The sequence below is a fragment of the Cervus elaphus genome, chromosome 8 (genome assembly GCF_910594005.1).
Source record: "Cervus elaphus chromosome 8, mCerEla1.1, whole genome shotgun sequence".
Lineage (NCBI taxonomy): Eukaryota > Metazoa > Chordata > Mammalia > Artiodactyla > Cervidae > Cervus > Cervus elaphus.
In genome coordinates, this window is record NC_057822.1 from 48931912 (window position 1) to 48952056 (window position 20145).

The 20145-nt window shown below is 41.6% G+C and overlaps 1 protein-coding gene across 5 annotated transcripts in view; it reads left to right on the forward strand.

Annotated features, from left to right (window-relative positions):
- Positions 1-20145, forward strand: part of HECW2 (HECT, C2 and WW domain containing E3 ubiquitin protein ligase 2) — a 422372-nt gene that overhangs the window by 257473 nt on the left and 144754 nt on the right. For 4 of the 5 annotated variants that reach the window (XM_043910516.1, XM_043910517.1, XM_043910518.1 and 1 more), the window contains 2 exons: positions 3482-3589; positions 16029-16123. In XM_043910516.1, the coding sequence (XP_043766451.1) occupies positions 3482-3589; positions 16029-16123 (203 nt within the window). The remainder of the gene's footprint in view (positions 1-3481; positions 3590-16028; positions 16124-20145) is intronic. The other variant, XM_043910521.1, reaches the window with a different exon arrangement.

Genomic DNA, 20145 nt, shown 5'->3' on the forward strand with positions numbered 1-20145 from the left:
TGTCTCCTTCATGTACCCCAGTGTGTCCTACAAATATGACCACTTTCTCAGTGCCCCGAGGTCAGAGAGCTTAGATAGGATGCTGCTTTCAGGCCTGTTCTTTGGAGCCGTCCTTTCTGTCCTTCTTCCTCTTTCCTTCTCTTACGTGGCGTCACGGTAACCCACTGCTGACCGTTGGGAACAATTACCCCAGCCAACGCGCTGACTCGCTTGGTATTTCCTGAACACTGTCCGTGGCAAACCTGTGCTGTGTCTTGACTCAGTTTCCTACTTAACATCCCCTCTCTTAACCCCATCTTGATTCTCTTATATTCTATCAGCTCAGCTCTTCATCTTTTTTTTTTTTTTTTTATAAAGGATTTTATAGACAGGAACTCACCCACTCTCTTTTTATGTGTCATCTCATTGCTGGTTGATGAACAGTCATACTCTTTATTCTTTGCAGTTTTGTCTTTTGGCAGTTTAGTGACCAACCTGGCTAAGCCCAGACATGCCATTTTCTTTCCACCTGCCCACTCTCCTCTCTAGTTCTCCTTGTAAATGCAAGTCATTAAGTAACTCATTAACAATCAGTTCAGTTAAGTCACTCAGTCGTGTCCTACTCTTTGTGACCCCATGGACTGAAGCATGCCAGGCTTCCCTGCCATCACCAACTCCTGGAGCTTACTCAAACTCATGTCCATCGAGTCGGTGAATGCCATCCAACCATCTCATCCTTTGTTGTCCCCTTCTCCTCCTGCTTTCAATCTTTCCCAGCATTAGGGTCCTTTCCAATGAGTCAGTGCTTCACATCAGGTGGCCAAAGTATTAGAGTTTCAGCTTCAGCATCAGTCCTTCCAATGAATATTCAGGATTTATTTCCTTTAGGATGGACTGGTTGGATCTCCTGGCTGTCCAAGGGACTCTCAAGAGTCTTCTCCAACACCACAGTTCAAAAGCATCAATTCTTGGGTACTCAGCTTGCTTTATAGTCCAACTCTCATCCATACATGACCACTGGAAAAACCATAGCTTTGACCAGATGCACCTTTGTTGGCAAAGTAATGTCTCTGCTTTTTAATATTCTGTCTAGGTTGGTCATAGCATTTCTTCCAAGGAACAAGTGTCTTTTAATTTCATGACTGCAGTCACCATTTGCAGTGATTTTGGAACCCAAGAAAATAGTCTCTCACTGTTTCCATTGTTTCCCCATCTATTTGCTATGAAGTGATGGGAACAGATCTTAGTTTTCTGAATGTTGAGTTTTAAACCGGCTTTTTCACTCTCCTCTTTCACTTTCATCAAGAGGCTGTTTCGTTCTTCTTCGCTTTCTGCCATAAGGGTGGTGTCATCTGCATATCTGAGGTTACTGATATTTCCCTCGGCAATCTTGATTCCAACTTGTTCCTCATCCAGCCTGGCATATCGCATGATGTACTCTGCATATAAGTTAAATAAGCAGGGTGACAATATACAGCCTTGACGTACCCCTTTTCCTGATTTGTAACCAGTCTATTGTTCCATGTCCAGTTCTAACTGTTGCTTCTTGACCTGCATACAGATTTCTCAGAAGGCAGGTCAGGTGGTCTGATATTCCCATCTCTTGAAGAATTTTCCACAGTTTGTTCTGATCCTCACAGTCAAAGGCTTTGGCATAGTCAATAAAGCAAAAGTAGATATTTTTCTGGAACTCTGTTGCTTTTTTGATGATCCAGTGGATGTTGCCAATTTGATCTCTGGTTCCTCTGCTTTTTCTAAATCCAGCTTGAATATCTGGAAGTTCAGGGTTCACATACTGTTGAAGCCTGGCTTGGAGGATTTTGAGCATTCCTTTGCTAGCGTGTGAGACGAGTGCAGTTGTGCGGTAGTTTGAGCATTCTTTGGCATTGCCTTTCTTTGGGATTGGAATGAAAACTGACCTTTTCTGGTCCTGTGGCCACTGCTGAGTTTTCCAAATTTGCTGGCATGTTGACTGCAGCACTTTCACAGCATCATCTTTGAAGATTTGAAATAACTCAACTGACATTTCATCACCTGCACTAGCTTTGTTCGTAGTGATGCTTCCTAAGGCCTATTTGACTTTGCATTCCCAGATGCCTGGGAGCCGTCCTTTCTGTCCTTCTTCCTCTTTCCTTCTCTTACGTGGCGTCACGTAAGAGATCACACCATCGTGATTATCTGGGTCATGAGGATCCTTTGTCTTGTTCTTCTGTATATTCTTGCCACCTCTTTTTAACATCTTCTGCTTCTGTTAGGTCCATACCATTTCTGTCCTTTATTGTGCCCATCTTTGCATGGAATGTTCCCTTGGTATCTCTAATTTTCTTGAAGAGATCTCTAGTCTTTCCCATTCTATTGTTTTCCTCTGTTTCTTTGCATTGATCCCTGAGGAAGATTTTCTTATCTCTCCTTGCTATTCTTTGGAATTGCATTCATATGGGTATATCTTTCCTTTTCTCCTTTGCCTTTAGCTTCTCTTATTTTCTTAGGTCTTTGTAAGGCCTCCTCAGACAACCATTTTGCTTTTTTCATTTCTTTTTCTTGGGGATGGTCTTAATCACTGTCTCCTGTACAATGTCATGAACCTCCATCCATAGTTCTTCAGGCACTCTGTCTGTCGGATCTAATCCCTTGAATCTGTTTGTCATTTCTACTGTCAAATTGTAAGGGATTTGATTTAGGTCATACCTGAATGGTCTAGTGGTTTTCCCTACTTTCTTCAATTTAAGTTTGAATTTGGCAATAAGGAGTTCATGATCTGAGCCACAGTCAGCTCCCGGACTTGTTTTTGCTGACTGTATAGAGCTTCTCTATCTTTGCCTGCAAAAGATATAATCAATCTGATTTTGGTATTGACCATCTGGTAATGTCCATGTGTAGTCTTCTCTTGTGTTATTGGAAGAGGGTGTTTGTTAAGACCTGTGCGTTCTCTTGGCAAAACTCTGTTAGCCTTTGCCCTGCTTCATTCTGTACTCCAAGGCCAGATTTGCCTGTTACTCCAGGTATCTCTTGACTTCCTACTTTTGCATTCCAGTCCCCTGTAATGCACTGCTGACCCGTAGCTCCACAGGAGACACTCAGACCCTCAAAGGCAGGTCTGGCTCAGTCTCTGTGGAGTCTCCTGGGGTGCACAAGATTTTAGTTTGAGCTCTCTGAGCGTTTCTGTTGGGTATGGGGTTTGATTCTAAATGCAGTTTCACCCCTCCTACCGTTTTGCTTGGGCTCCTTTGCCCTTGGATGTGGGTATATTTTTTTGCTGGGATCCAACATTCTCCTGTTGACGATTGTTCAGCAGTGACTTGTGATTTTGGAGTTCTCGCAGGAGAAGATGAGCTCATGTCCTTCTACTCTGCCGTCCAACCGTCATTAACAATAATGTTCATTGATATTTCCCTCTTTATTTTTTTCCATTTATTTTAGAACTCATACTATGGCTTTGAGCTAAGGAAAGACAATGAGGTTATAATTATAAGCTTAAAAAGTGTTTATTTGGTTTTTCCAGATGAGAATTCTCCAGCCAACTTCTGGGATTCTAAAAACAGGGGTGTGACTGGAACACAAAAAGGACAAATTGTATGGAGAATTGAGCCTGGGCCCTATTTCATGGAACGTAAGTACCTAAGTGTCAACATAAGTTTGTATTTGAACATTGTAGAAATATGCAAAAATCTATGAAGTCTTTTATGAATTTTATTGTAAAAGTTTTTGATTCTTATTTATCAATATATGCCTTGTCACCCCAAACTGTAAAATATATTCTTTTGGGAAATATTCATTAAAGAATGTTAGTATGGTTTGAAAAAAGTGTTTGTATGTCTCTAGGTGTGTGTATAACATATATCTGATGAATGAATGGTATATAAATTCTGTGGTTATTTTAATATGTTACATATTTTATATACCCTTGTTCTTAATTTATAATTAATACTGTATTAATTTCAAAGGGAAGAAAGTATAGTTCAAGATTTCAGTTAATTTAAGAATTTTTTGCTTCTGGGATACTTCACTATTATTTTTCCCAGCAGAAGAATAAGTTTTGCTTTTGGCTCTTGGTCTCTCCAAGTGTAGATGAGATAATGTGGGGCACTTTACCATAGAGGTCATTTACTAGGGATCAGAGATTGGCTGCAAATAACCATTTCCCAGTTTATTTGATGTTATATTTATTTATAAACACACATGCTGTACTTCTATATAGTTTTATATATATATATATGTATGTATGTATGTATGTTGTATACACACACATGTATACATATAAATGATTTACTGGCCTGTCCAGGTTAACTTCTACATTTACAGAATTTATTTTTCTGCAATATACAGAAAACTGAGCTCTTTAAAATGTTTCTGAGCTGTTTAACTCCATAGTAAGAATTAAGTTTTCTGTATGCAAGGAATTTAATATAAGAAAGAGAGAGAATATACTGGTACCAGAGATACTGATACTTAAGAATGGTAGCTCAGTTCAGACTGCCATATGACCCAGCAATCCCACTTCTGGGCATACACACTGAGGAAACCAGATCTGAAAGAGACATGTGCACCCCAATGTTCATCGCAGCACTGTTTATAATAGCCAGGACATGGAAGCAACCTAGATGCCCATCAGCAGATGAATGGATAAGGAAGCTGTGGTACATATACACCATGGAATATTACTCAGCTGTTAAAAAGAATTCATTTGAATCAGTTCTAATGAGATGGATGAAACTGGAGCCCATTATACAGAGTGAAGTAAGCCAGAAAGATAAAGAACATAACAGCATACTAACACATATATATGGAATTTAGAAAGATGGTAACAATAACCCTATATGCAAAACAGAAAAAGAGACACAGAAGTACAGAACAGACTTTTGAACTCTGTGGGAGAAGGTGAGGGTGGGATGTTTCAAAAGAACAGCATGTATATTATCTATGGTGAAACAGATCCCCAGCCCAGGTGGGATGCATGAGACAAGTTCTCGGGCCTGGTGCACTGGGAAGACCTAGAGGGATGGGGTGGAGAGGGAGGTGGGAGGGGGGATCGGGATGGGGAATACGTGTAAATCTATGGCTGATTCATATCAATGTATGACAAAACCCACTGAAATGTTGTGAAGTAATTAGCTTCCAACTAATTAAAAAAAAAAAAGAATGGTAGCTCAGTTCAGTTAAGTCACTCAGTCATGTCTGACTCTGCAACCCCATGGACCTCAGCATGCCAGGCTTCCCTGTCCATTACCAACTCCCAGAGCTTACCCAAACTCATGTCCATAGAGTCAATGATGCCAACCAACCAACCATGCCCCTCTGTCATCCCCTTCTCCTCCTGCCTTCAATCTTTCCCAGCATCAGGGTCTTTTGAAATGAGTCAGTTCTTCGAATCAGGTGGCCAAAGTATTGGATTTTCAGCTTCGGCATCAGTCCTTCCAGTGAATAATCAGGACTTATTTCCTTTAGGATGGACTAGTTGGATCTCAGTTTGATTAAAAATGGAAACCTGCTGTAAGCATATATTTTTTGAAGCATGTAAAACTTCTGTAATATAAAAAGTCATTTAAAATATTAGCAGCTATTGTTTTTGAACTGCCGTTAAAGACATCAGATAATTTGACCATTTTACTGGCAGGGCAGCCTTTCATAGCTTTCTCTAATCCTACTTGTGCCCTCTAAGGAGTGTCTTTTTTTTTCAGAGTTCAATTTCTGGTTTGTCTTTAAACCTTACGTGTAATGTGGTTGTTAACAGAAAATGCTCATCATGTAACAGTAAGTGAGGGGAGCGGGAAGCAGATACATAAAGCATTAGTTCAGTTGCTCACTCATGTCCGACTCTTTGCGGCTCCATGGACTGCAGCACGCCAGTCTTCCTTGTCCATCATCAACTCCCGGAGCCTACTCAAACTCATGTCCATTGCATTGGTGATGCCATCCAACCATCTCATCCTCTCCTAGCTAATACACATGTACGAAAAAGTCTCGGAGGTTCGCCAAAATGTGAACAACGGTTGTATCCGGGAGGTGAGATTATGGGCGATTTGTTTTTATTGCCTGTTTCTCATCTTTACTTTCCGACATTGGTCTAACTGCTGTGTCTAAGTAATGAGAAGCATAAGTGATAAAAGAACCTGGTAAAAAATGGAATGGGAAGTAGTTGGGTTTACTTTCAATGTGATTCCTCCTTTGAAAAGACTCCTGGGTTTAAGAGGCTGATCCAGCTGAGAAATATTGCCAGTTGAACTTCAGGTAAAACCTTCCTGTTTGCTCTAAACTGCTGAAGACTTCTAGGAATGATTACCTTTTGATGGAGTGTGCAGATTCACGTTATGGGGCTCAGTGAACACCTGGGTGAGGTCAGTACTACATGCTGCTGTAATTTGGAACATTATGAATTTAAAAAAACCCATTTACAGAGTATCCCACTTGCCATGATTGATTTTCTTTCTTTCTCCATGAAGTGTGAATTAAAGATTTGTAATGTCCTGGCTGATTAGGATATAGTGAGCATCTCTGTCTTGACAAATATATTTCTTTACATCTCACTGTTAATGTTTAGCAGAAGTGGGCTAGATGTTGAAGTTAGGAATTGGGAATGCTTTTGGTTTTCTCCTCTACTTTAGCATTTCCACCTTAATTCTTCACACAGTGAGGGTATTGTACAGCATGATTGTGAAACTGGAAATATTCAGTAATACCTTTTTAAGGACTGAGTAAAGCTGTATAAGTTAAAGTGAAAGTGAATAGGAAGTACAGAAAGATTTGGCTTTAGAATAAACTTATCTTCATTCATCAGAATGGGGTCTCCCCCAGGACATGTTTCTATCCCTTTGAAATCCATTCAGTGTAAAAACCTCAGGTGGTATTTATATCAGTGCTTAAAAGTGTAGTCAGTGTCTTTTAGACATCTTTTTTTTTTTTTTTTTTTAATTCCATGTCTGGCTAGAGCAGATCTAAGGGGACTTCCCAGCATAATGAAGTTTTTTGCTTGATTCTGGAGATAATGGTGTGAAACCTAAAAAAAAATTGGGATTGGGGAATGGGTTAAACACGTCTACATTTTCAGCCTCTGATCTTGAAAATTTATGACGTTAAAAACTTTTGCTTTCATCTTCAGAAAGAACATTTATCTTTAGCTATTCAAAGTCCAAGTAAAGTAAAATTCTCTGAAAATTGACTTAAGTTTGTGGGCAAACCTCGATTTGAGCACTATTTAGGCTGTTTCTGAAAGTAAAGATGGCTTTTGTTTATCTGGATAAACCTCCAGAGGAGGCAGGTGATCCAGACTTATATTATTACAGGGCCCACTGGGTTGAATTTGAAGGACAAAGACAGGTTTAATTTTAGGTAAATGCCCTTCCTAGACATTGGAGAGGAGGATCAGCTTCATGTGCGCTCATTTGTCACAAGACTGTCAAAATTCCTCAAATGAGGTTATGCTCATGGAAGATGAATGGATCACCTGTGCAATGTATATTCTTGAGTTTTTACATCTAAGAGTTTTCAAAAATTGTCTTGGCATGTTAAAACATCTATTTTATTCTCTGTAGTCTTTCATAGACTTTGGTCGTTCATTCATTCAGACTCGCTTTTTGTCCTTCCTTCATCCCTTCCATTTATTTGTTCATGTTTATCCCCAGCCATCATGAAGTATTTGGTTAAGTCCAACCTTGTGCCAGGCACCATTCAAGAACTCACTAAATCCTGGATCAGTATGAGTTTGGAAACCGCAGCTTCATTGCTGTGTACTGAACTGAACTGCTTTGTGATCCTTAATGGTGATAACAGAACATTGCTATTTGTATAAGTTACCTAGTGTTTTCACATATCTCATCTGTCTCAGCCCTGGGAAGTAGATAGGATTAGGAAGCTGTGCATTATGGATGCATGTGGCTTGTGTAAGTGACAGCCTCACCTCTGATTGGCACTCAAGTTTGAAGCAGAACCTTTGTGGGTGACTTTTTAATGGGTGGGGGGAGAAGGGAGAGCCCCAGCTTTTATTTGTGTTTTCAGAGCCCCTGCTCTAGCTTTCTCCATTGCTCAGCCCTTTTCAGCCCCCATCAGAAGGGCCTTTCTGCCCCTTGGAGGGACTTGGCTCTTTTCATGCTCTATGAGCATGCTTTATGTTTTGGCTCCAGTGACTCCTCTCGTCCTGTTAGGATGGGCCACATTTCACTGATGCAGTCTGTCTTCGATATTCAAGATCGTTTTTCTGAGCTTAAGCAGGGGAGACCCTGGTTCTTTCAGGCTGCATGCTGTTGCTTAGTCACTAAGTCCAGTCTGACTGTTTTGTGACCCCATGGACCGTAACCTGCCAGGCTCCTCTGTCCACAGGATTTCCCAGGCAGGAGTAGTGGAGTGGGTTTTCATTTCCTTCTCCAGGACATCTTCCACACCTAGAACTCTTTACTGCTGGGCCACAAGGGAAGCCTTCTGGCTGCATTTGCTCTCATTAAAGAGACGATGATGCGGTAACATATAACCAAGTGAGCATGTCACTGGAACTAAGGGTGAATTTATCAAAAGCATGAGAATTGGAATGTGTTTACTCTTTTTCAACTTGTGACCTCTGAATAAAAGAGCCTATCAATAGGAATCATATTGAAGAATTTATTAAAAGCACAAAGGCAGTGGTTAAAATCTTTTTTTAAAATTTTTTGCAATTAGCTTGATTTTTAAAAATTATTCTATTTTAATGAGATAGAAATGGCTAAATGAAGGACATTTATGGTTCGAAATAGTCAACTTCTAAAACTTGAGAGAAGTCCAAGTTTTCTATTTTTTTTTCCAGGTTTTCTAAAAAGGAGCAAGCTATTAATTACTGCCTAAGGGAATCTTGAAGATATTTAATGTGCTAGATGATGTTTCAAAGATCCTAGTCTTTGAAGCAAAATCATTTCTTGCAGAAAGTGGCCTGTAGAACCTTTTTTTCAAAGAGAGCTTGAAATGGAATCTTACACTAATGCCTAGAGTTAATGTAGCTGAGTTGAGATTTCTTTTAAAAAATAAATTTTGAACAGATAACAGATGAAAAGGGTATAGATACAAAAAATGAAAGTAATAGCTCCCCAACTTCATGCCCCAGTCACCAATTTCCCCTTCCCAAAGACAACCACTTTTACCAGTTTTATCTGATCTTTCTAAAAATGCTTCATTTATACATAAACTCAGAAGTATATTCTTTCTTTAAACAAATGGTAGAATGATTGCTTTAAAATGCAATGTCATCATGACACAATTACAGGAACTCCTTTACTTGGGAACAGATTTAAGTTCTTTCTACTTTCCCAATCACTCCCAACAAGTACATAGTGTTGTCTTTGGACAGTGATCACCCTTCCGTCTGTGGTGGACATGGAGTTGAGATGTCCTTGCTCTGAGGGACATCTTCATTTGTATTTATGGAAGCTGGTAAATTAAAATTTTGAAAATAAGAGGGCTTCTTTGTCTTATCAGCACTTAGAGGTTGCTAAACCTTATTTTCATAACTTTACAAATAAACATGTCCAGAAGATTTTTAAAAGGGGCCAAAATATGTTTCCATGATCCATGACTGGCTTCAGGTGTTCAGAGGGGATGTGAGAGAGAGGAAGATGCCACTTTCCTCTGAGGTGAGAGCTGGCCCCCCTGACTGTAGGTCCTTATAGGTTAAAGTGGGAGGCCTCAATCTTCTCCTGCCTTACTGTCTCTGAGACAACATGTTTAATGACGCGATTTTGGGGAAGAAAATATTTTTGCTTTTTATAATCCAAAGGAACCACATAAAATATGTATACATAGATATGTGTGTATCTCCCTCTCCAGAGTTTGAGGCAAGTAGGGGTGATGTTGGGCTTCCCAGATGATGGCACTAGTGGTAAAGAATCCATACGCAATGCAGGAGACACAAGAGATGTGGGTTCGATCCTCAGGTCAGGAGGATCCCCTGGAGGAAGACATGGTAACCAGTATTCTCCAATATTCTTGCCTGGAGAATCCCATGTACAGAGGAGCCTGGCAGGCCACAGTCCATGGGTTCGCAGAGAGTCGGACATGACTGAGGTAACTTAGCGTGCAGGGGCGATGTAGCTGCCACATCAGGCTATGGAGAAACCCTTCTCAGGTAGAAAGCTCCTTAGTTCTCATCCTGCAGCTCTACTGCCTGTGAGCTGGGCTGGCCCTGTGACCAGTGGCTCTGTCATCGTGCCTGGATTTGCTTTCACCTGTTCTTGCATCTGTTTCTCAGGAATAGCTTTCTGTTTCCTCTTGCAGTTGGAGGTTAAAATAGTAGCTAAAATAGAAACATGAACACCAGCTTCTCTCATCCACCCTCTTGAGTATTCTCCCCAGTTACCTCTTCTCATAACTAAAATGTTCAGAGACATTTATCAAAATGCTGCTCTCACTTCCTCAAGAGGGGATGTTGTTTAGTTGCATCATTTTTTGTAATCTTGAATGACCTCCTCAAACACTACCTAATATGTGAAGGTGAAACCTCCCACTCAGCGTGAAACATTCCTGTATTTTAGGGGCAGAAAGCTTCACTGCTGTCCTGATGAAGGAGGTGGTTAGTTTCAGTCCAGGTGCAAACAGCTAGTTTTGTCTGGTACTGGGTTTTTCTCCCTGGTAATCAGCTTATGCATTTGGTTTTGTAACTAGTGATCTGTGTAAGTTTCCATGTCTTTACACCGAATCTTAAAGCAGTTCTGTGGTTTTTGGTGACTGTGTCCACAAAATCTGCTGTACACAGTTCAGAATGAGTTTATCTTATAGTTTCAGGGATTCTAATTTATCTCAGGGGTTGGAGATTGTTGTTTTAGTAAGGAATAAAATAGCACTTAAAACAAGTAGCTAGCAAAACTGGTTTGGTTATCAACTTTCTACAGATAAAAATAAGCAGCTACTTTTTTTGTCTGTTAGTTTCCTAGTCTCTTACCTTAGTTCAGTTCAGTAGCTCAGTCATGTCTGACGCTTTGCGGCCCCATGGACTGCAGCACACCAGACCTCCCTGTCCATCACCAACTCCCAGAGCTTACTCAAACTCATGTCCATTGAGTCGGTGATGCCATCCAGCCATCTCATCCTCTGTCATCCCTTCTCCTGCCACCTTCAATCTTTCCCAGCATCAGGGTCTTTTCCAGTGAGTCAGTTCTTCGCATCAGGTGGACAAAGTATTAGAGTTTCAGCTTCAGCATCAATCCTTTCAATGAGTATTCAGCACTGATTTCCTTTAGGATGGACTAGTTGGATCTCCTTGCAGTCCAAGGGACTCTCAAGAGTCTTCTCCAACACCACAGTTCAAAAGCATCAATTCTCTAGCACTTAGTTTTCTTTATGGTCCAACTCTCACATCCATATATTACTACTGGAAAACCCCTAGCTTTCACTAGATGGATCTTTGTTGGCAAAGAAATGTCTCTGCTTTTTACTGTGCTGTCTAGGTTGGTCATAGCTTTTCTTCCAAGCAGCAAGTGTCTTTTAATTTCATGGTGGCAGTCACCAACTGCAGTGATTTTGGAGCCCAGAAAAGTAAAGTCTGTCCTGTTTCCATTGTTCCCCCATCTATTTGCTGTGAAGTGATGGGACCAGATGCCATGATCTTAGCTTTCTGAATGTTGAGCTTCAAGCCAACTTTTTCACTGTCCTCTTTCACTTTCATCAAGAGGCTCTTTAGTTCTTCTTCACTTTCTGCCATGAGGGTGGTGTCATCTGCATATCTGAGGTTATTGATAGTTCTCCCGGCAATTTTGATTCCAACTTGTGTTTCATCCAGCCCAGTGTTTCTCATGATATACTCTGCATATAAGTTAAATGAGCAGGGTGACAATATACAGCCTTGACATAATGCTTTGGCATAGTCAATAAAGCAGAAATAGATGTTTTTCTGGAGCTCTGTTACCTAGCTGACTATTAAAACTTTACAAAAGAGGAGGTGGTGTCCTAACTTGAGAGGCAGGGGGAAGATACCTTATAAAAATGCACTTCTGTTTATTGAAAAACAAGCTGCTCACTCACTGGCTATTGATTGGATCTATGAGGCACTGCTGCAGGCATATTCACATGCTGCTGTTTCCCAGCATGTAGAACGTGATGCCAATGAGCTCATGCCCATAGAGTTCCCACCTTTTGCCGAGCTTGTCTCACTTTGACAGGCCTTGTGTGTATGACTTAGCTTTGTTCTTATAGAATACATGCTATCATTCTTGGAGAAAACAAGTGGGAGGGTGATTTGCTGAACTGTGGTGTTGGAGAAGACTCTTGAGAGTCCCTTGGACTGCAAGGAAATCCAACCAGTCCATCCTAAAGGAAATAAGTCCTGAATATTCATTGCAAGGACTGATGCTGAAACTGAAGCTCCTATATTTTGGCCACCTGATGAGAACAGCTGACTTCTTAGAAAAGACCCTGATGCTGAGAAAGATTGAGGGCAGGAGGAGAAGGGGACAACAGAGGATGAGATGATTGGATGGCATCACTGAATCTATGGTCATGAGTTTGAGCAAGCTCCGGGAGTTGGCGATGGACAGGGAAGCCTGGCAAGCTGCAGTCCATGGGATTGCAAAGATTTGAACATGACTGAGTGACTGAACTGAACTGAACACGGTTATTACTGTTTCTGTAATCATCAAAACCCAGTGTTAGTGCCCGGTCCAGTCCTTTAGGGTTCCCGGGGAATTCCTGCCGAGGTCGTCTCGCTGGCCCTCCAGTCAGCATGTCATCCCTGGATCCCTGCTCTTGCTGCTCCGCACTCTCTCTCTCACCTCGTTTTTCCCAGCTGAAGGTTTGATTCTGTTTGTTCTGTGAGGCCTTTCTGACTCCACCACGCCCTCACGGATCTTCTCCACCTACACCCTTGTATCCCGGCGCTCTGCCTTCTCAGTGCTTGCCTTCTGGATTTTGTCATCTCAACAGCTGCACCGTAAAACACCTGCTAGACCAGACTCCTCTCTCTGATTCCTGCGCACCGTCTCACATAGTGCTGGGCATGGGTAAAAGCTTTCGCTTGATAATGCCAACTGCGTTCAGAATTACTGCATTGTGATTAACGCACATAGTGGAAACAGTCTATATTTTACCCCATGATAAACCTTTTTTTTTTTTTTTGAGATTTAGTGTTTTTTAACTGATGGGACATATAGTATTTGATTTTTATATATAGTATTCCTATATAGACCTAAAATAGGATTTTTCTTTAATTATTGTATCTTTTTCTTAAAACAAGCAAACCAAATACCCTGTACCGAGGACATTTGGTGCAGTTAGGAAAGTCAGTGCAAGATTAACTTGCTTGGGGAATCACACTGAGCAGCCCCTGTTTAATAATCTGGGGGACCCAGCTGAGAGAGGAGTCCCACTCGGGTGGGCTGGGACTCTCCTCTGGGCTCCGCCCGTCAGCACTGTCGCCTCTGTTAGACAAAGCCTTGGGAAAAGACAGCTCACAGTTGAACTTAAGTGTCCCACATGCTCTGTATACAGAAAATTTCACTGACTCTCAGCTTTACTCCTTGACATACATTGGCTTCCTGGTGACTGTACTTAGTTTCCAAAAACAATAATTGGCATTTGTAGTCTTGTTATCAAGTTCAAATTATATAATATAAAAATACATATATATATATATGCACATATATATGTATATATCTGTAGTTATATCTAACATATATATACATACACGTACATGCCTCTGGAGATATAGATGTATATTTACTGGTGGTTCCTCAGTCTGATCCTTATCTAGTGACTGCATTGAACTCACTTGGGGAAAAGATGGTTTTTTTTGGTTGGCTGGTGGAAGTGATGAAATTCCAGTTGAGCTATTTCAAATCGTAAAAGATGCTGCTGCTGCACTCAATATGCCATCAAATTTGGAAAACTCAGCAGTGGCCACAGGACTGGAAAAGATCAGTTTTCATTCCAATCCCAAAGAAAAGCAATGCCAAAGAATGTTCAAACTACCACACCATTGCACTCATCTCACACACTGGCAAAATAATGCTCAAAATTCACCAAGCGAGGCTTCAGCAATAAATGAACCGAGAACTTCCAGATGTTCAAGCTAGATTTAGAAAAGGCAGAGGAATCAGAGATCAAATTGCCAACACCCACTGGATTGTAGAAAAAGCAAGAGAGTTCCAGAAAAACATCTACTTCTGCTTTACTGACTATGCCAAAGCCTTTGACTGTGTGGATCACAACAAACTGTGGAAAATTCTTCAAGAGATGGAAATACCAGACCTGCCTCCTGAGAAATCTGTATGCAGGTCAAGAAGCAACAGTTAGAACCAGACATGGGACAACGACTGGTTCCAAATAGGGAAAGGAGGATGTCAAGGCTGTATATTGTCACCCTGCTTATTTAACTTATATGCAGTGTACATCATGAGAAATGCCAGGCTGGATGAAGCATAAGCTGGAATTAAGATTGCCAGGAGAAGTATCAATAACCTCAGATACACAGATGACACCACCCTTATGGCAGAAAGCAAAGAAGAACTAAAGAGCCTCTTGATGAAAGTGAAAGAGGACAGTGAAAAAGTTGGCTTAAAGCTCAACATTCAGAAAGCTAAGATCATGGCATCTGGTCCCATCACTTCACAGCAAATAGATGGGGAAACCATGGAAACAGGACAGACCTCATTTTGGGGTGCTCCAAAATCACTGCAGTTGGTGACTGCCGCCATGAAATTAAAAGACGCTTGCTGCTTGGAAGAAAAGCTATGATCAACCTAGACAGCATATTAAAAAGCAGAGACATTTCTCTGCCAACAGAGATCCATCTAGTGAAAGCTAGGGTTTTTCCAGTAGTCATATATGGATGTGAGAGTTGGACCATAAAGAAAGCTGAGTGCTAAAGAATTGATGCTTTTGAACTGTGGTGTTGGAGAAGACTCTTGAGAGGCTCTTGGACTGCAAGGAGATCTAACCAGTCCATCCTAAAGGAGATCAGTCCTGAATATTCATTGGAAGGATTGATGCTGAAGCTGAAACTCTAATACTTGGCCACCTAATGTGAAGAACTGACTCATTGGAAAATAGCCTGATGCTGGGAACGATTGAAGGCAGGAGGAGAAGGGGATGGCAGAGAGATGGTTGGATGGCCTCACTGACTCAGTGGACATGAGTTTGAGTAAGCTCTGGGAGTTGGTGATGGACAGGGAAGCCGGGCGTGCTGCAGTCCATGGCGTCGCAAAGAGTCAGACACGGCTGAGTGGCTGAACTGAAATGTGCTGGGTCTTAGTTGTGGCATGTGGGACCGTGTTCCCTGACCAGGGATAGAACCCAGGACCCCTGCCTTGGGAGTACACAGTCGTAACCACTGGACCACCAGGGAAGTCCCAGAAGGTTGAGCTAATCCAGATTTCAGACTTTCTCCCTGCAGTCACCTGCAGGTTTCCCTCATACTTCTTAGTCTGCTCCTGTCTGTCTGCACTTACGGCTGCTGTCTGTCTTTGTTGTAGAGGATAGGAGGGAAGGCTTTGTGATGAAACAGATGGGGTGTGAATCCTGACTCTGTCATTTTCTCTTTGACCATTAGCAAACCTCAACAGTGTTTTAAAAAACTAATCTATTTTCAATTGAATGATAATTGCTTTGCAGTATTGTGTTGATTTATGCCAAACGTCCACATGAGCCAGCCGTAGGTCTGCCTACGCCCCTTCCCTCCTGAGCCTCCCCACCACCTCCCTCCCCGTCCCACACCTCTAGGCTGTTGCAGAGCCCTGGTTTGAGCTGCCTGATCTGTACTATGGGGACAGGAATTTCTGCCTCCTGATGTGAGGGGTAAATAATAATGGGCGCAGAGGTCCAACCTGTGTTTTGTCCATCAGGAGCTCCTCTCTACACTGTATTTGGCATGTTGTTTTTATGCACTGTTTTTTCTAATATATTTGAGCTGTTCTTAGAAAATTTCAGAGAAGCCTATAAAATCCAGCAAGACTCGGTATAATCTATTGTCTCTGACTGGAAAGGGAGGGGTCATTCAGAGTCCTGAGTGTGATTTACCTAGAAGCAGCCTGGTGGATTTCCTCAGGTGAGGCCCCAAGGACTTGTTTCTATGTTTAAATTGTTGTTTTTCTCCAATCAACTTGCAGCCGAGATAAAAATCTGTTTCAAATACTACCACGGCATCAGTGGAGCCCTGCGCGCCACGACCCCTTGCATCACGGTGAAGAACCCCGCTGTGATGGTGAGTGCCCCTCTGCCCACTCCCTCTAGCCTCAGTTCCAGAGGCCTTGGTTTCTATTTTTGCCTCTGCAGCTCTGGCACAGTTATGGGAAACAATGAAAAAGGAAACACATAACAGCGTGGGTGCCGTTTTGGGAAAGGAAAATAACTTACAGGATGGCTTAACTAAATCCATAACACAAATCAGTGGGAAAATATGGCTTGATTAATAATTCTGTATATAGTCAACTCTCTAGGGAATCTTCTCATGAAAGAAATTAGTGAGTGGCCATCATGGAAAGTTTTTTAAACTCTGTTGGGGTGGCTGGTTGGTAGGAAATGGTGGCATTGCATCTTTTGTGAATTTAGTTTACATGAACTCAGTGGGTAAAAGAGAGGGGGAAAAAAAGCAATTTAAATCGTGAGTGAGTCTACCTTCCAGTCCGCTTAGCAAGCTTTCACCCAAAGAGAGTATGAGATAGGATTGTGAATGTGCTACTCCTTTGGACGTTCTTAGTGCCGAATCCCTCTTGATGCTGAGTTGAGCTCTAGCGCCTACAGGTAGCACACATATTTTCAGTATGGCTAATTGGCAGAAGCCAGCCTCTTTACCAGGTCCTCAATTAAGGAAGCAGATGTCTAGTTTAGCTTTGGAGGAAACTGATTGTGTTGGACTTTTGAAGGAGAGTATGTCCATTTCCAATATGGTACTTTTTTAAGAATTACTTTTCACAATTTTGTGATTTTTCACTTCACCAAATAACTTTAGAATCTAACAGTTTCACAAAATGCATTCCATTGTATATGGATGGTTGGGTTTAGATAGCTGTCCCAGGTGGTACTAGTGGTAAGGAACCCGCCTGCCATTATAGGAGACATAAGAGACATGGATTTGATCCCTGGGTCCGGAAGATCATCACCTGGGGGAGGAAATGACAACCCATCCCATTATTCTTGCCTAGAGAATCCCCTGGACAGAGGAGCTTGGCGGGCTACAGTCCTTAGGGTCACAAAGAATTGGACATGACTGAAGCGACTGAGCAGACATGGACTTAGTTTGGGGAGATTGAGAGTCCAAGATATGTAAATTTTTGCAGTTCTTATAAGTCATTAATAAAAATCAGGTCAAAAAAATTCAGAATAAAAATATCAATTCCCATAGTATAAAATCTTCATAATATTATATATGTGTGTGTACACATTTACAGATGTATGTGTTTTTGGAAATAGGTAAGTGGACAGGTTTACTCCCTGAAATTCAGAAAGTAATTTCTGCAGATGGCATTTTGAAATCGTCTGACCCCCCAAAGCTATATCAAGCAATCTTTCCCTTTCATTAATTCATCAAACAGATATTCACTGGGAGGCTCTAAGTGTCAGGCTTATACTCACCACTAGGAGTGAAATGATAAGCAAAAACACAGCTTTCTTGTTTGGTAGGGCTTGAGAGACACATCAGTTAAATTGTATTTATTTGAGTGATAATTACCACGAGTAACAGTAAAATGACGCTATGAGAGCATATACTAGCAAGATTCATCCTGATCTGGAAGGTCTTGAAGGCTTCCCTGAAGAAGGCATGTTTACAGGGCAATCTGAAGGATGCATAGAAGTTGCTTAGGTGAAAAGGGGGAGGGAAGAGCATTTGAGATAGAGGGAACAATATGTGTATAATTTTCAGTATCTAAGTCCTCTGCTCACATTTGAATTATATTTGAGTTTCTGTTGAAGTGACCAAAGTATAGAGCATTAAAAATAACCCACACTTGCTATATGAGACTTTGAAGGTTCACAGAGAGAATAACAATTGTTGACTAGAAAATCTGTAGTCATGTGCACGGGAACATGCTATAATTAATATTCTAAAAAAAATTACAAAACTGGAAAAGTGGGGCTGTTTATAATAAAACTTTTGAAAGCTTAACTGTGTGTGAAATTAAATAATAGCTTCCAAACATGACTTTCTGGATTCAGATTTTCTTAGACTTGAGCAGTTTCCATGATCAGATATCACTGATGGCAGGGGGAGCTTATAGCCTGGTGAGCATTGATCTCATTTCATTGACTTTGCATCGAGATTATTCTGTCAAAGCCTGTGGACAGTTGGAGATAATTAATTTGCTTCAGACAGATTTTAGACCAGCTTAAAAGCTTCACAGACACAACACTCTCAACCATAATAGAACATTTTGGTTCGAAGACTGACTAATGGAATTGATGGTCAATAGATTTCTGACCACGCTTGAGATGTTGGGTCTGTATCCATTATTGAGAGGCGGTGCCAATGGGCACTTCATTGTGGGCTGAGCACTGGGTCTCTATGACAGCATGATGGTCACCTAGGTGTGTGACCTGTGTGTAGGTATTGTGATTGACTGACAACATTGATATTCACAAACCCCTTTCAGTGTGGTTATTCCACAATAAGATGCAAAGAATAGTTGAGCAATAGAAACCACATTTTCATTCTTGGTGGTGCTAAAATCGGGACCTTGATTGGCTCTCAGCAAGTATCTGAAGTATCTGTGGTTTATTATATTGTGTTATACCCGTCTGACTCATCATTCCCAGGTTAAATAGAGCAAAGACAGCACCAAACTGGCCAGACAGCATCACTGTCTGCTTCTCCCTGCCTTCACCGTCCCCACACTGCTGGACTACAAGGTCACGAATAGCAGGTAGTACGGACTACAGCTGAGACAGACACAGCAACACGCGTGCCTCCTGTGCCGGTCATCTCACAGATCATGGCCTTCCCTCAAGTGGACCACACTGCCCAGGGGGATGCGCCCCCTCTGAAGACACGATGTCTTTTCATGCCAAGTGAGATCAATGGGACTCTGAAAAGATCCATAGTCTTGTCATTCAAAGCCTACTCAAAATGTTGTAAGATGTTATCGAAACTAAGGAAAATACCCTCAAATTCTCCTTTTAAATATGTTCTCTGTCTGGCAAAAGGCTAATATGAAATAATTCTCACATAATTCATAGGCAAACAGTGTCCTTTACCAGGACTCTGGTGAATGCTCATATGAGCTAATATTCAGAGAATCCAACTTCATCATTCATGACAATAAAGCCAGGAAAGACCAAAGCTGACCACCAGATGTAGTGACATCAGTAATAATAAGCACATCTGCACTCTGTTTAGAGAGAGGATTTTAAATAAACTCCCTTCATGGATTTAATCCAGGAAAGCTCATAAGCAACACTGTTAATTCTGTTGAAGCAATGCGTGGCAGTGAGTGATGGTCGCCTTTATCTGTTCCTGAAGTGAAGGATTTCCTGTTGCAGGTGGCACACATCACTGTGTACTCCGATGAATGAAAATGACGTCAAAGTACACGTGACGGAGAAGACACAACTTTTAAAAAAATTCTTGGTTCATTGCAAAAGGATATGTGATAAAGGAGACCCTATGATTAGGATGGCAGCTCGTTTCCTCCCCTGTAGAGTTTCTCAGTTACTTCTTTCAAGACTGTTTGCAATTGGATGGAACGAAGTAAAGATGTCTGGGTGGTACTCTAGTCTATTACCAATGACATGTGACGCAATCAGGAAGTAGTTAAGTGTCATACAGGATAGTCTTGACTAAGGTACAGAAACTAGTCGGGAGGGACTTCCCTGGTGGTCCAGGGTTTGAGAATCTGCCTTCCAATGGAGAGGATGCAGGTTCAGTGTCTGGTTGGCGAACTAAGATCCCACGAGTCACAACTCCTGAGCCCATGAGCTCTAGAGCCTGTGTTCCCCAACAGGACAAGCCTGTGGCCACAAGGAAGGCCCACCACAGCCCCCAAAAGAGAAGGAAAGTCGGAGGTGAAACTGCCTGGCTAGAATTACCTAGCAGGGTGGAGAGTGTTTAATTATATTTGAAGCTCCCCTGGTGGCTCAGACGGTAAAGAATCTTCCTGTAGTGCAGGAGACCCGGGTTTGATCCCTGAGTAGGAAAGATGCCCTGGAGAAGGGAACGGCAGCCCACTCCAGTATTCTTGCTTGGGATATCCCATGGACAGAGGAGCCTGGCGGGCTGCAGTCTATGGGATC